Source organism: Ctenocephalides felis, unplaced genomic scaffold, assembly GCF_003426905.1.
Source record: "Ctenocephalides felis isolate EL2017-DRISC unplaced genomic scaffold, ASM342690v1 CF-g0.4_SCAFFOLD_01604, whole genome shotgun sequence".
Lineage (NCBI taxonomy): Eukaryota > Metazoa > Arthropoda > Insecta > Siphonaptera > Pulicidae > Ctenocephalides > Ctenocephalides felis.
This window is the reverse complement of record NW_020537758.1, coordinates 41,694,938-41,712,136: the sequence shown is the minus strand read 5'-3', so window position 1 is coordinate 41,712,136 and position 17,199 is coordinate 41,694,938. Positions and strand designations below refer to the sequence as shown.

At 28.8% G+C, this 17,199-nt stretch overlaps 1 protein-coding gene across 1 annotated transcript; it reads left to right on the top strand.

Moving 5' to 3' along the window:
* The first annotated feature begins 333 nt into the window (after window positions 1-333).
* Window positions 334-14,702, top strand: LOC113372360. The gene is made up of 7 exons (XM_026612683.1): window positions 334-369; window positions 7,241-7,318; window positions 7,604-7,793; window positions 8,101-8,308; window positions 12,561-12,917; window positions 13,042-13,805; window positions 14,027-14,702. Coding segments are annotated over exons 2-7 (2,001 nt in total). The 5' UTR covers window positions 334-369; window positions 7,241-7,316; the 3' UTR covers window positions 14,507-14,702.
* The last annotated feature ends 2,497 nt before the right edge of the window (window positions 14,703-17,199 follow it).

Below are 17,199 nucleotides of genomic sequence, written 5' to 3'. Positions count from 1 at the left end.
TTGCGTTATCAAAAGATTAATTATATAAACAAAAATATATATAAAAACATATAGGAATTCCTGCCGTTAGATTGCCATTTTACAAAGCGCGGGGGCAGTGATTATCCGCCTTAACGATATCCTATACCAAAATGATAACAAACCATAGTACTATTTTATCAGTTTTCAAAATGCATTGGAAACAGAACACTTGAACGATCAGTGAAAATCTATTTTTTGTACAATCAACACGCCATGAAGTTGATTTGTGACAAACCCAAATTATAAACTTAAAAGTTATCCAGATAATAAATCTAATTTAAGTTTTGGGTGAGGTGTTAGTTAATAAAATGTACATAGCGAGATATAGTTAGGATTATTATTAATTAGGTAAGTGTCAACTATTCATTTATAAATCAAAACTTTGAAAAAATTAAATCATTTATACTGCAACAAGTAATGTTACTATTTTATACAGCTTTGCGAATATTTCATTAAAAGTTTTGATAATTTTAATAAATTGTATGAGGTTTAAATTAAACCAAATGCATTGCAAACAGATAAATTCGCGTCTGATGAAAAATAAATATCTATTCTTGCAATAAAAGCTGATAAATATATTTATAGAGCATTATAAATGCACCAAGTTAATCCTGTTGTTTCCGTCCGAAAAATACTCTGATTCTAAATTTGGCTATGGTAGTAAATCAAAATATTTTTTTTTCTGAAACTATGCAAGTAAATATTAACTTTTAATGGTGAATATTAAATTCAGATAAAATTCTTGAAAATCTTGCTAATCTAAAATTTAGTCTGAAACTTGATTTTTTTAGATTCATTTAATTTTTTAGCATTAATTTAATTCTTTTAGCTTTAATTATTTGTGGCTGTTAAAAATTGAATATAATTAATCCTATTTTAGTTTTAAAATTGGCTACTTTATTGTTACATTTTTATACTAATTGAATTTAATCAATCGTTGGATATTGATTTGGATAGTAATAAAAATGCCTCGTATAAATGAGTATATATATAATAATTATATATATTAATATATGAAATATTTTGTGGCACTTTGTCATCTGAGTTGGCATGAAAGAAAATTTAATTTATGAAAATACTGCCAAATAATGGTAAGATAACGACTTCAACTTCATAGATAAACAAGTATAAATAATATATGGAATTATAATAACTTCTAATATTATCATTTCATAATATTTGTCAAATGCACAAAGTCTATTATCTCTATATAATAGTTTAAAATTTGAATCAATTTTAACGAGAATATAATTTTTATACCTACTTCAAATTGATTGAACGCTTGATTAAAATCATATCTGTATGACTCAATAAGTTTCTAATGTGATATCATCGTACAAAATCAGTTTTTAGAGATAATCATTGGAAAAAACTTATCAAAAATTATCCAAAAACAATAAGAGAAAAAATGATTATTAGAAGATTACTATCTTTTTACAGTTAGTACAAATCCACAGACTCGAAGTAATAAATTAAAGTAATAACATTTCTTTATATTTGATAAGCAATTAGAAAATATTTATCTCCTTCAAGACATCAATCAATTTTCTAGGAAAATATTATATTTTCTTTTATTATTATATTTGATAAACACAATTTGAAAATATTTATCTTCTTCAAGACATGAATCACTTTTCTAGGAAAATATTATTAATAATATACTTTCTTTTATTATTATATTTGATAAACACAATTTGAAAATATTTATCTCCTTCAAGACATCAATCCATTCTCTATGATAAACACAATTTGAAAATATGTATCTCCTTCAATCAATTTTCTAGGAAAATATTATTGATAATACATTTTCTTTCATTATTATATTTGATGAGCACAATTTGAAAATATTTATATCTTTCAAGACATCAATCAATTTTCTAGGAAAATATTATTAATAATATTTTCTTTTATTATTATATTTGATAAGCACAATTTGAAAATATTTTTCTATTTCAAGACATCAACCAATTTTCTAGGAAAATATTATTAATAATATATTTTCTTTTATTATTATATTTGATAAACACAATTTGAAAATATTTATCTCCTTCAAGACATCAATCAATTTTCTAGGAAAATGTATTATTTTCTTTTATTAACAAATCAAGAAAATACAAAATGAAATAGATAACTATTGGATCATTGAGATTGAAGAGATTGAACTCTACTTTAAATATAGTCTTTTACTAATCAAGCATAAATTGATGTTACAAACAGTTGGTTGAATATGAAAATAAAATAAAAAATGCAGTAACATTTTAATTTAATATTTTTTTTAAAATTATACTGAGTTTATGCATTATTATAGAGGTGGTAAAATTACCTTTCTACAATAACTCTATTGAGTTCAGTTAATGAAAAGAGGTTAAAGCAAATTTTAGATCAAAGTAAATTTCAGACAAAGAACCCCATTATAACAAAATCTAAATCCAATAATTTTATATATAGGTTTAAATTATATATACCGAAATTGAATTTTATGTAAAAGTAATAAAATTTATATCTGTTGGTATGGATAAAGCCCAATTATGCTTTTAACTAGTGATGGCATAGTGCAAATTGGTGGAACTTTCCCTAATGTAATAAAATATTCGAGGAATACTTAATGTTTTCAAATACATTATTATAAATACTGTAATTTTCATTCTTCTTGTTTTATAGACAAAATATAAAAGCTAATGAATTAGACGACGATGTTTACAGAAAAATAAATAAATAAAACTTCAGATCAATCAATCGGATTTAAAATGAATTACATTGTCTAATATTTATAAGAATTATATAAACTGAATTTAAAAATTTAGGCAAAGTTAATTAAATTTATTTGAAGTATAAAAGAGAGCCTCAGAACTTTAGCTAACAATAAAATTAAAATCCGAATTATTTTCAATAAAAAAAAGATGAGAATTTTGAAATAAAAAAAATCTTTTCGGCAATCGTTTCGGCGACACAAGCAGAAAGTCTTTTGAATCAATCAAATTGGATGCTTAGTTTTTTCAAAAACTGCCATTTTTTGCACATGTAGCTCCTTATCTCCAAAACGGTTAGACCTGCCTTTGCCAAAACTAATCACAACTTCTCCCCATCATTACAAATTTAATGTTTTTTAGATCATTCAAATCGGATGCTGTGTTCTCTCAAAAACTCGATTTCTATTTTCTGCATCTTTGCTCTGCATCTCTGAAATGGCAGGACCTGCCTTTGCCAAAAACTATTCAGCACATCTTCCTATCAATAAGAATCGAATGTTTTTTGAACCATTCAAATATGTGCGCCCAAAAACGTGAACAAAAATAGTTTCCATACATACACACACACACATCAAATTATTCTAGGGTATGCCAAAATGTTCAGAAACCTTCAAAACGTGAATATATACAAAAGTTCTCAATATCTACTTTTAGACGATTACAATAACTTACCTACGGGAAGATAAAAATATAAAATGATTGCAAATATTATTCATGATTTAATGTTCTAATAGAACTAGTTGTTATTCAGTTTAAAAATCATTCCAAAACAACTGCCTTCAGTATTTTCAATCTATATTATTATGTTATAAATGACGATAATACATATAGATTTAAAAATATGCTAAGTAATTTACAATAAATTTTTTGAATGAAACTTTGCTCTATCAATCATATGATTTATATGAATGAATTAGCTACTATTATAAAATAACCTTCCTTAATAGCTAAGAACAGTTTCATGTGTTGCATTCTCCTTTTAAATTTTATCATGGATTAGCTTCGAAAATAATAATAATAAATAAATATTAATATAATCATTGTTGTATTGTACGAACTGAACAAGATCCTGCACTTGTTATTATAATATAAAATTATTAGTTCTTGATCGATATTTGATTTCTTTAAATAATTTCCGCATTTGAATAGCAACGATTTTAAACACTTTATCTTTAGCATTTTTATGCATTATAGAAAATAATAATAAAGAGGAATAATAAAATTGTAAAGCAGTTGCAGCAAAAGTATTGCCACATATTTTGAATTTTTTATGAGAAGTCAGAGCATCGAACAAAGTAGAAGCTTAAAAAAATAATACAAGAAAAATTTTGTATTTTTATATTTATTATAATCTTAAGAACATTGAAAGGAGCAAAATAAGCTCTAAATGGACACAAAATCAGGCACAAATAATGCATATTTGCATTACATGTTATTACTTTGCATCTATGAATGCTTAAATATGTTGAAATAATTTTAGCAAAGCTTTTAAAATATTATTTTACTTCACGTTTTATGACTTTTCTCTCAGAAAGCTTCCGATGACCTAAATAATTAAAATAAAGAAAATTTTGTATGAACTCTCTTTACAAACTAACTATTCATTATAGTGTAGTTGGTAATAAATTTTATATTTATGTTTTGCGTCCGCACGTATTCATCGTTAATCGTAAATTACATCCCGAGTGCGATAACATTATTATTATTTGGAAGAAGGTCAAAAATATTATACAATAATAGCTTAATAAATTTAAATGCTGAAATAAAAATGACCGACATGCTTTATACGAGAAGAATAAACGTAATATAGGTGGAATGGATAAGTGCAACTAGTTGGTATTGGTATTTTGCCTTGAGGCAAGTTACATGAAGTTCCCAATGTGTTTAAATGATCGAAATCAATAAAAAATAAATTCATTTATGAGTGATTAAAAGTTTTCCGAGTAGATTTATTACACATAATTGAAAACAAACGAAAACGTTAATTCGGAGTACTTGAGATTTTCTCAAACTTTGATGAATTTTTAAAATTAAACTACTTGTCGTAAGGCCGTAATATTTCAGTATGTTCTTGATCATGATATATATCGCCAAAAAAATCAGCTTAAAATTTTTTTTCAACAGTTAATTACAAGAAAACAGCTCGGTAGATTTTCACCAAAAACTAATCAGTGTAATTCCCAACTAATATCTTACAAACAGTTTTTGATTTTTTCAAATCAATTAGGTAGTATGAGCTTAAATGTGCACGAAGAGTTTAACACTTTTTTTCCAAATTACAAAGAAACGGCTCGGCAGATCGTCGCACAAAACTGACAAACGATAGTCCTCATTGAGATACATCAAATGGTTTTTGAAATTCTGAAATCGGTTCAGACGTTCTTGAGAAAAGGTCGATCAAATGTCTAATTTTGACAAATGCCAAAAAAACGATACTAATTTTTGCAAACTTTGAAGAATTTTTATAATTAAACAACTTGTCATAGGGCCGTAATATTTTAGTATAATCTATAAGACTATGGTAAATAAAAAAATCATAATCATAAAAAATCATAAAAATCGTCGAAAATTTTTTAACACTTTATTACAAGAAAACGGCCCTGCCGATCTTTAGCAAAAACTAATCAGGTTGATTCCCAACCAATCAATCAAACGGTTTTTGAATTTTTAAAATCGAATCAGAATTGCGGGCTGTTCACACACACACACACATACTTTTTCCAAATTGGGTCTCATTCGATTCAGAATGGCTTGAAATGTCGGGAAAACATAAAATTATCGAATCGGATTTTTTTATGAAAACATAAACTTCTCCTTCGGGAAGTTAAAAATATAAATCAGTAAAAGAATTATTAGGTTTTACTGAATTGCTATTTTTTTTTTATTGTTTAAATCAATACTGTCTGGCCCAGCGGCATATCACATACTAGTCCCGTATAATTGTTTAAAGCTACTCCAAATTAGCCCAGGTTTGCTGGTTCGATTCCGACTAGCGGCAAAGCTCGACATCAGGCAGCTTTGATGTCAAATTTCTACTTGAGGTTATAGATCTCAAATATAGCCTCAGGTGAAAATTGCCTCTCGAAAATTGTGGGTATAGCTGCATATATGCAATAAAAACATTTGTCACAACTGGATTCGACTACTACTGGGTTGCAATCCATTCGATAATCCATATAACAAATTCAAAACAATTGCTGAATGTCAAAAGTGAGTTTTATATTTTTTCAAAACAATATTCGAAACGCAGAGTAAATATCATATTCTCTGCGTTATTAATTTTAAGCTAAAACTAAAAATTTCAAGTAAATCGTATCAAAAAAAGAGTTTCAAGAAAAACCCGTTCAAAATTTAGCAGAGGAAGGAAACAGAAGCGGATATTATCGTGGTAAAGCAACGATATCTCCAAAAATTATTTAAATTTTTGAAAAGTCCTTTTGTACCCATGTTCTTAAATAGTTGAACTTTAAAAAGATTTAAAAAAAACGATTTTTTAAAAAACTCTAGACCATTCATTTAAATCAGTTTAAATTATTCAGACATATTGTAATTCATATAAATTGTAACAATTTATATGGCAACAAAGCTTGAATAAATGTAGACAAAAATGTTATTTTCATATAAAAACTATTTTAATCTTGTCAGCAGTAAACGGAAATTGTCACATCAGCATCCTTAAAATATCAAAAGATAATTGGTGCATATATTTGAACTAAATTGAAAACAAGTCTCTGGAACTTGTATTTGTGAAAAATAAGATCGAATAATATTGTAATATTAATATATAATTGAAATTTAATAAGTTATTACTAATTTGCTGTCCTATAAAATAATATAAAATATACATTGTACTGCTTTTACTCAATTTTTGGATAAAATGAAATTTTTGGATTGATTACCTCTATTATTTCATTACCCTCAACCCATTCTTAACCTCTAGTCTGGATATCCAATTATTAACAAAGTTTTATAAAAAAAATGAGTCTAACAACTGACAAGATAATGATAAGTATATAGAACGCATTTGGATCATTAAGAAAAAAAATTGTAAATAATAAGTTATAAATGGCAACGTCAAAGCTTCAGAACCAAAAATTATGCTACATGCTGTAACAATATAATTATATACCTAATAAACCCCTTGATGTACAAAATTTCACAGCCTGAGTTTAGAAGGAGATTTGATCAAATTCTCAAAAATAATGTATAAAGTTTTTCTCTTAGATATATCGTAGTTTTTGAAATAAAATGAATTTATACAATAAAATCATTAGTTCATTTTCTATGTAAGGCAATCTCTAAGAAAGTTTTGCAATTTTTCATGTATTCAATTACAACTAAATTCATTTATCTTATATGAACAATAATGTGATATGAGATATTTTAAATTAATGCGGCTAATGTTATTATATATTTATTATAACATCGATTGTATTGATGTTTTTATTTGCATATTTGGCGCCTTCCAGACTAATATGACAAGACAGAGTTTCAAGTTTCATTAAACTATTTGGTGGTGATATTAAATGAATAATTTGCAGGTCAATGTACGTAATTGAATTTTTTTTTTAAATTCTTGTTCGATATTTTTTTTTTTAAATATTTAAGCTTCAGAAAATGGCAGTACGTATAAGTTTGTATTTGTACAGAAAAAACATAAATATTGTAACATTTCATGCATTGCTAGTTTTTTTTTTGTAAAGTTTTTTTTTTTATAATATTACTATTCGATTTTAATACTTATCTTGGATCTATATAATAAATTATGTTCTAGACTAGCAATTTTTTAAATATTTCTGCATCATTATTAATTCCATTATATTTCAATTTAGGATGGAACCTCTATTGCCTCAGACACAGGTGCAAATTTTGCGAAAACGACAAATAGTGCCCGGATCAGGACGAAAATGTTATTTTTTACTAGGAATTGTATTCATTTGTTCTGGGCTTATATATATAACAGAAATCAACACAATATCACGAAGCTCGCGATATCTAATGCAAACAAATGAAGGAGATGAGGTTGGTAAAAATTTCTATTTGTAAGAAAAAAAAATAAACTAATTTGAATATTTTGTATTAAAAAATCTGTATTTTCATTTAATTTTTCTTTGCACCTCAGCCAGATTAGCTGACCACTCGATGGAGTGGCAGCTATTGAAACTTTTAAAATTCAGCCAATTTATTATGTGTGTGTGTATGACTGTGTGTGAGTATGTTTACTGTGTGAGTGTGTTTATAACATAAGCATAATAGCTCATAGAATTTTGTAAATTCTGATTGCTATTAAATAAAGTATAAAAAAAAAAAAAAAAAAATTTCTTTGCAGGACACCAGTGAGTCTTTACCTTCGCCTGGTTATTTGGTCAACAACGAAGGTTGCAAAATGCCATCAATGGAAGCATTTAGTTCTATTGTTCTACCTTATGTTCATAACGTATCAATAAAAGATTGCACTGATAATGGTGTGAACCCGATTAGAATTGAATCTGATGATAAGACTGTTTATTTAACGCCGATATCTTTCGATAAGACAGGTATTAGATTTCAACTTTGACTTGTTATTCTCTAAATCTTAACAATGGCTTTCTTACATAAGTATGGCGTTTGGTGGTATCTATATTGTTCTGAATGGTTTTATCAAAAAATCAATGCATTCATATGATTACGAATTGCGGTGATAGGTGATACCCAAAAATCAATCGATTTTAACACTTTGGGGACGGCTGTCCACGTCAGTGGACAAACATACTCTGTGAGGCACAGGCTATTTTATAAACAATGATTCAGTTTGCATTGAAAAGTTGAATAAATTACATATAGCAGTGATAAACAGTATTGTATTTTGAAAATAATTTTAAATTATTTTAGTAGTATTTTTAGCCTTTCTCTTTGCTATATGGTCTTTGTTTAATATTTAAAACGACCGAGCTCTTTTAAATATGGCAAAACGACTGGTAAATTTTGTGAATTAAGTAATAGTGAAGATGAGTTCCAAATAGACATTCATACAGACAAATTTTACGAAATTACTATTCGCACCGAACAGTGGCGGATCCAGCTTCGGCGTCAGGGGGGGGGTCATAATTGAAAAATGTTTATAGTCCTCAAAGAGTATGTAACAAAATTACTATATATACGAGGTCTGTTCAAAAAGTACCCGGAATTTTCGTTTTTTCAAAAAAATATTTATTTATTCGTCTACATTAATGTGGTCCCCTTCAAAGTAGTCCCCCCCAGATATAATACACTTATGCCAGCGTTTTTTCCAATTTTCGAAGCACCCTTGATATTCACTTTTTGATATGTCCTTGAGCACTCTCAGCGATTTTCTTCAATCGAGGAAAACCGCCGTCCTTTCATGGGTCTCTTCAACTTTGGGAATAGGAAAAAGTCACACGGAGCCATATCTGGTGAATTTTTGCACTTTGCAACACTTTATTTCATTTTTTACGCAAAATTTAATACAAATTCTTTGACTTTTCAATTCTTCCATTGTAAAAATCGCCGAGCTCAAAAAAACACGTCGAACCTTAGCGACTACCACAGACAAAGTAAACAGTGAATATAGCTGAACATTTCATCATACTTTAGGGGCATGTATACCAACACAATAAAAAAAAAATTTTGACAATCAGACACTCCAGACCCGCGAAATTTAATTATTAGTAATTCCGGGTACTTTTTGAACACACCTCGTATATATATATATATATATATATATATATAAGATAGAGCGGGGCTTCGCGGGTAAAAAGGTCCACCACCTTTGTTGTTAAGGATTTCTTAACAACAATATTTGAAAGTGGAAGGAAAAATGTACAACTAGCCATCACCCTGATTCTTACGACGTTAAAAGAAGCATTTTTACAAGAGATAAATTAAATAAATATTTATTTCAAATTTGCTGGTGAATATTTTGGACAAAATATCAAATTAAGGTTATATATAGAGTTATCTCTGTAAAAATGTATCTATAAAATTCATATTTTTCATTGGTTGAATAATGTAGCTAAACCCCTTTAAAATAGTAAATTGGATTGTTTGTCCTCTCGCCGTCCGTTTTTACTCCGTCTATGGGGTAAAAAAGACCAAGTGACAAATTTTTAAAAAACAGAAAAAAACACATTTTTACAGTGATGAATTAGCTGGAAGTTGGACTAAAACATAGTCAGATGCTTTTTATTTGATGTGTCCTATTGGTTGTTATGTTTTTTGTTTAGTTTTCATAATATAATTGCTCAAAGTTAAATTGGACCCGCGTAACCTTATATATGTGTATTTTTTTAAAAATAATCTGCGTCTTTGACGTGAGTCAAATTTTGACCTTTCCTCGACGTTTTCTCGTCTGAACCGATGTTAAAATTTAAAAACTATAAAATGAAACTGGATATTCGATTGATATCATTTGGAAATAAATGGTTTCTGGCGAAGATCGGTCAAGTCGTTTCTTTTTCATAATAGGTTGTCATTTTTTTGCGATTTAAGTGAAACTTTACATGGCGATAGAGTTTCTGCTCTAAATGAACGTACTAAACTAGGCCTGCGACAAGTGGTTTACTTATGATAATTAAAGTTTTGGATTATTTTCCATCAATGTGTATTATTCAAACCATTTTTCAAAAATCACTACTATATTTGAAAAAAATTGCAATAGTTTCTCACTTCAAAATGGTTTACAGCGATGAACAAAACGTGGACAAAAAAATGCGGACATACAAAATACACACACACACACACATATCAATTTTTTCTGAGGTATGCCAAAGTATTCAGATATCTTCAAAACGTCGAGAAATGCAAAAAAATTCATTCAAATCTAAAATGATTTTTTGCATTTCTCGACGTTTTGAAGATATCTGAACACTTTGGCATACCTCAGAAAAAATAGATGTGCGTGTGTGTGTATTTTGTATGTCCGCATTTTTTTGTCCACGTTTTAGGGCGCACATATCAACCGATTTGAATGGTTCAAAAAACAATCGATTCCTATTGATAGGAAGATGAGCTGATTAGTTTTTGGCGAAGGCATGTCCAGCAGTTACGGAGATAAAGAGCAAAGAGTGCAGAAAATAGAAATCGAGGTTTTGAGAGAACGGAGCATCCGATTTGAATGACATAAAAAACATCCAATTTGTAATGATTGGGAGAAGATATGATTAGTTTTTGGCAAAGGCAGGTCCTGCCATTTCGAAGATACAGAGACAAATCTGCAAAAAATTGTAGTTTTTGAGAGAACTGAGCGACCGATTTGAATGATTCAAAAAACTTTCTGCTTGTTTTGACAAAATAATTGCCTTTGAAAAAAAAATGTTTCAATTTTTTTATTTCAATTTTTTTTTGTATATCGAAAATAATTCAGATTTTAATTTTAATTCTGACTTAAGTTTAAAACTTATATACTTTAAATAAATGGTTTTAACTTTGCAATTCAGTTTATATAATTTTTATAAATATTGGACATTGTTACAGTATTTTTAACAATCTATTTGAAAACATTTAATATTCCTCGAACATTTCGTTACGGTGCGGGTAGTTTCAGCAATTTGCCTTAAGGCACGATGTCATACACCACTATTTTATATGTTGATTAAGTCGTCTATTAATAGGATTACTGAAAGTTCATGCATAAAGGCCACTCACAATCAGTTTATTTTTTTGATTTTTGATTGAATTTTTTTTCCTAAACTGTAATAAAACATATTTTCGCAATACGATTAGAAAATCCTTAAATTTTAGGGTTTTTGATTCCGCCATTCGTCTACAATCAGTTAAATATTCGAGTTGTAAAATATGTTTGGTAACAAAATACATAAATAAGATCATTATGAAGTAATTTTGTTGTTGAATTAGTGTTTTATCTAAGTCCTAAAACAGGCTCAGGGGGGGGTCATGACCCCCGTGACCCCCCCCCTGGATCCGCCACTGGCACCGAAGATAGTGTTGAATGTGATGATGATATTATCCAACCAATAAAAAGAAGAAGTTCGACAAAATAAATGAAGAGCGGGAAGACATTAGCGAATGTGCCGATTCTCCTTCAATAATCGAGTTTGACATACATCAACAAACACCCCTACTACAAATACCAAGCAATATAAGACATCCAATAGATTATTTTACTTTATATTTTATAAATGAATTATTAGACAATATAATAGAAAAAATAAACCATTATGGCAGCAAAAAATGTTCAAATATACTGACTAATCAGTGGCATATTCTAAATTCTTAAAGAAAAAGGGATTGTATTGTCTGTTCTGACAGAACAGCACCAGGAGGAAGGCGGCGAACAACATTTTATTGTAAAACATGTCAAAATCAATCATCAATGCATTTTGGAAATTGTTTTGAACGTCACCATTCTTTATAAAATGATCAAAAATAAATTAATATTAAAAATGTATGTCCTTCAATGACCAAATTTTTATCAAACAAATTGCATAACATACGCAATGAAATCAAGTTTACAGCCGGTAAAGTAGATTGTTTTAAAATTGGTGCCGTCCCGAAAGTGTTAATAGAACCAATCTTGAAAATATGCTTATTATTATATTTTTTTTAATACATTTTCATCGGTGATTAAATCGTGATAAAGGAATTACATAATTATTTAGTTAACATATTATAAAAATATCATCAACTTAAAATAATCTTAATTGTATTTTGATTAAGGTTGACCTTCCCACGAACAAAGCAATGGCTATAAACTGTAGCCTATAACGGCAACTATAAAATGCATATATTATATTAAATCTAAAACATGTTCTGAAATTTTTATATTGGCAGGTAACATATCATTGGATGTAACTTGCTGCTACAAGGAATTTGAAAGAGAAACCAAGGATTCCGAAATGTCGGACCGAACAGTAAGATTTCACGAATCCTGCCAGCCATTTGAAAATCAAACAGATGTTGGAAATGCTGAGTTTATTAAAGTCATTTGCAAAAATGAGAAAGATAAACCCGAATTTACAGACTATCACTCATTTGTGCCTCTTAAATCTGATGTGGAACAACGATGTTCTAAAGGTGATACAACTGCTAACGAACGAGTCAGTGTATTGATTTTGGGAATCGACGCTGTATCAAGACTGAATTTTTATAGAACTATGCCGAAGACTGTTAAAGCTTTGAAAGACTTAGGTAATAATATAATAATTATAATAAAACATCCATTAATTACAAGAGACTAAAAAAAATTTGTAAACATTATAAGTTTTTATATTTTTCAGAGAACTAAAAATTAATTTTAATTATTTTTTCTTAGGTGGCATAGAGATGTTAGGATACAATAAAGTGGGCGACAATACCTTTCCGAATCTAATACCAATTCTAACTGGCATGAGCGTTAATGAACTGAAAAAGGAATGTTGGCTTTCTCCCGAAAGTTATTTTGATCCTTGCCCATTCATTTGGAAGCAATATAAAGGCGCAGGATATCGGACAGTATTTGCAGAAGATGCTTCCTGGATGGGAGTATTTCAGTACCAGAAAAATGGATTCAAATACCAACCAACTGATTACTACTGGCAACCCTTTAGCTACAAATCAGAGTCGGATATCGGACATGAAAAACCTATGAATGCAAATATGTGCGTTGGTCCTAGGTTGACTCCTTTAAATTTGCTTAGTTACGCAAATAAATTTGTGAATAGATTTCATAATAAACGATACTTCGGTTTGTTTTGGGAAACAAGTATATCTCACGATGACGTGAATTACCCTCAGATGATCGATGAGTACTATGAAACATTTATAAGAAATTTGTATAGAAATAATTTAATGAACTCCACGATTCTGATGGTTTTGAGTGACCATGGTATTAGATGGGGAGATTTGAGAAACACATATCAAGGAATGGTGGAAGAACGGTTGCCAATGCTGAATTTTATTTTGCCAAAATGGTTTAACGATATGTATCCAACAGCAGTTGCTAATTTAAAGAAAAATGTGATGCATCTCACTACGCCTTTTGATTTGCATGAAACGCTGCTGGATTTGGTTCATGCAAATGAGCTGACAAATGAAAATGTAAGTATAATTCTAGTAAATTGTCATGATAAAATTCGCGCCCATTGTTAAAAATATATTTAATTCACGCAATTTTAAAACGATAAATGTTAAAAATTATTAAATTAAGAAATATCTTCCAAAATTTTGGAAATAAAGCTTGATATGATTAAAAAATTGGAATTATTCTCAAAGCGAGGTGCAAGAAAAAAAAAAATAACTTAAATTTGTTTCTTCTTCAGGTTCGTTCCAGAACAATTAAAATACAAGAAGACCCACCACGGGGTATCAGCCTGTTTCTCAAAGTTCCAACTTCCCGAACGTGCAACGCGTCAGGAATCGAACCCCACTGGTGCACCTGCCACGACAGTAGCCCAGTTGACATAAAATCTGGTCCGGTTCAAACTGTTGCCTATTACATAGTGAATTCTTTAAATAAAATATTATTACCATATAAATTGTGTTCAAATTTGACATTAGATGCAATTATAGATGCTAGCGCGGCCGGTTCGCCTGGTCATCTTGTAGTTAATTCGCCAAATATTATAGATTATACCGTGGTCCTAAGGACAATACCAGGTTTAGCATTATTTGAAGCCACAGTGAGAGATAATAATGGCACTTTAAGTTTAACCGGACCAATAAGTAGGACGAATATGTATCATGATCAGAGTAAATGTGTGCATGATTATAGAATGAAATTGTACTGTTTTTGTATATGAGACAATATTAGATAAATCAAATTTGTTATCTATTAGTTAAGATACTCCTCAAATAAACGTTCTGGCAACTACGTACTAGATTTTTGCTAGACATATTTGAATCTAATATGGAGTATTAATAATTACTAGTAATTTACAGTACGACGTTGCAATAAAACAATACATTTAGACAATACAAGCGCGTTTGAAAAAATTAATAGTCAAATCAATTAATTAACTTAATAATCAATCAATAGTCAAATACGTGTAATGAATACACATGTTATTTGTTTTTTTGCTTTACTTAGAAGATTTACAATACCAATTAACTGCAACATCACATTTTCGTGAAAATTCATATACATTCAGTAAAAAAATTGTAACGTATAATCTTAGAGAATCCGGCGCGATAAAATCGAATGAATTATTTTATAAAACTTTTACGCACCAAATATTCAAAATATTAGGATGGTATTTTGGTTTATTCAACGTCGTAGTGAAACACACTTCGACGAAAGAATCTGCGACATCTTCTATGGGATGAATCGAATATAAATTCAATAATTCACGTTATATTTTTTATGTTTAGCAAAATTGTATGAATGTAAGCGTTACTTTACCTACTTTAATTCAAAACAAATAATGTGATTACATAACGCCAAACAAAATGTATAATATTATGTGTATTATTAGATGTTACCGTTATGAATTTATATAAATAATCATTAATAAGAAAAGTATAGTAATTACTATATATATTATAATATATGTTATAAATATGAGCTACTACATATAGCCATAAATTCTTAAAATGACTTACCCTTCGTGATCCACATTTGTATCAACCTATATCGTAGTTGAGCGTTTCTGTGATATTATTTAATTATTAGTTGTATAATAAAATGATTGTTCCAAAAAAACTGATGTAGTTTTTAGTCCTTTCGTAATGTTTATAGCCCTTTCACGTATCTGTCTGTAAAATTTAATAAAAAAAATCAATAAAACGTTCTATAAACCAGAACTCCAAATTAGCTACAACACTAGATTCAACAAACCGAACTGTTTAGATCAATATGTCATGATTACTTATGATCCCTTTCAATAAATATCAGTTATGCTTTCGAAATGTTGACATATTTTTATAAATACGCCTAATATTCAAGTAGCAAAAATCATAATGATCAAGAAAATCTATGTTAAAATACCTAATAATAATTAATAGTTTATATAACACAATAATAATAATTTTTACTGACGAGTAGAAAAAAATTGTTATCTTACGCTAGAAATAAAAATATAGCAAATTGTGTTAAATATTAGACATGTTAATTTAAAATGTATGGTGAATATTTAAAGGTATTTTTATGTACTTATATTAAACTAATAAATATCTAGGTTATTGTATACTTACATTATTGTCATTTCTTCTTTTTTATCAAAACGGGAATTGATTTGATTGCAGTTGATATACTTACAGTGGTTCCAATTCATATTATTAAGAGAAGTTATTTTAATTGAATTTCTTATTATTTTTTCTTTGGCAAACAACTCTATATCATCAGTTCATGTTACTTTTACCCGTTATTGAATGGTGAATTGGTTCCTGTATCCAATGTAGTTAAATATCTGCAGATTCCCATGGGAATACATTTGGATAGGAGACTAACCTGATATGAACATATACTTAAGAAACGTCAGCAGCTCGAATTAACACGTAGGCAATTTAATTGGTTAATGGGCTGGAAATCACAAGTCTCATTAAAAAATAAACTCCTAATATATAAGACAATTATTATACTAATATGGTCCTACGGTCTACAACCAGTAAATCAAACATAACTATTCTATAGAGGTTCTAGAACAAAATTTTGAAAGAAATCGTAAATGTGCTCCAAAATATGTCCCAAACTGGTTAATTCATCAAGATCTCAGAATTCCAACTGTAGAAGAAGAAATTAATCATTACTGCTCCTGATACAAGGCTCGTCTAAGTCGTCATCCAAACGGAATCGCTTTGATTGTTTCTGTGAAAAGCCAAAACATTATTTTTTCAAATAAACAGTGAAATTTTTTATCATCGCAATTTGAAAAGTTGTTAAATCTTAATTTTTATTAACACTATGCCGTCTGCTACACTATAGTGGTATCGTGCGAACTAGCGTTCAACCGCCGGCGTCGCCACAGTTATCTATCCATCCTGTTGGTGTTTTATTTACGTAACAAAAAGTAACACTAGTCAACATTAGTAAAACAATTTATAATTTTTTGATAATATCTATAACGGTCGGCGACAAGCAAAGTAATACGATTTAGCACTACCAGCGCCAAGCGAAGAAATTTTTACGAGACGTGCGGAGGGCAGTTCCTACAACTTGCCTTAAGAAAAAACGCTTCAACATTTGGAGATTGATTTGTGATTTACACGTGTTAAATAATCTGAATATTAATAGTTTTAGTTAATATTAACCCTATCCAATCGCAAATTGCCATATGTATATGTATTTTGCCGCCGGAGCGGCGGCATCCGAATGGAGTGGGTGAATATTTACTAACAAACTACTTGTAAGATAATATTATCAGCTTACTTTTACTAATCGCTGATTTAATTTTATTCTGATATTTTTACATTCAGATTCTATAAGAGTGTTAAGATAATGATAATCAAAATCAAAAATATTTAAGAATTAAATTATTTATTTTACAAATCTTACTCT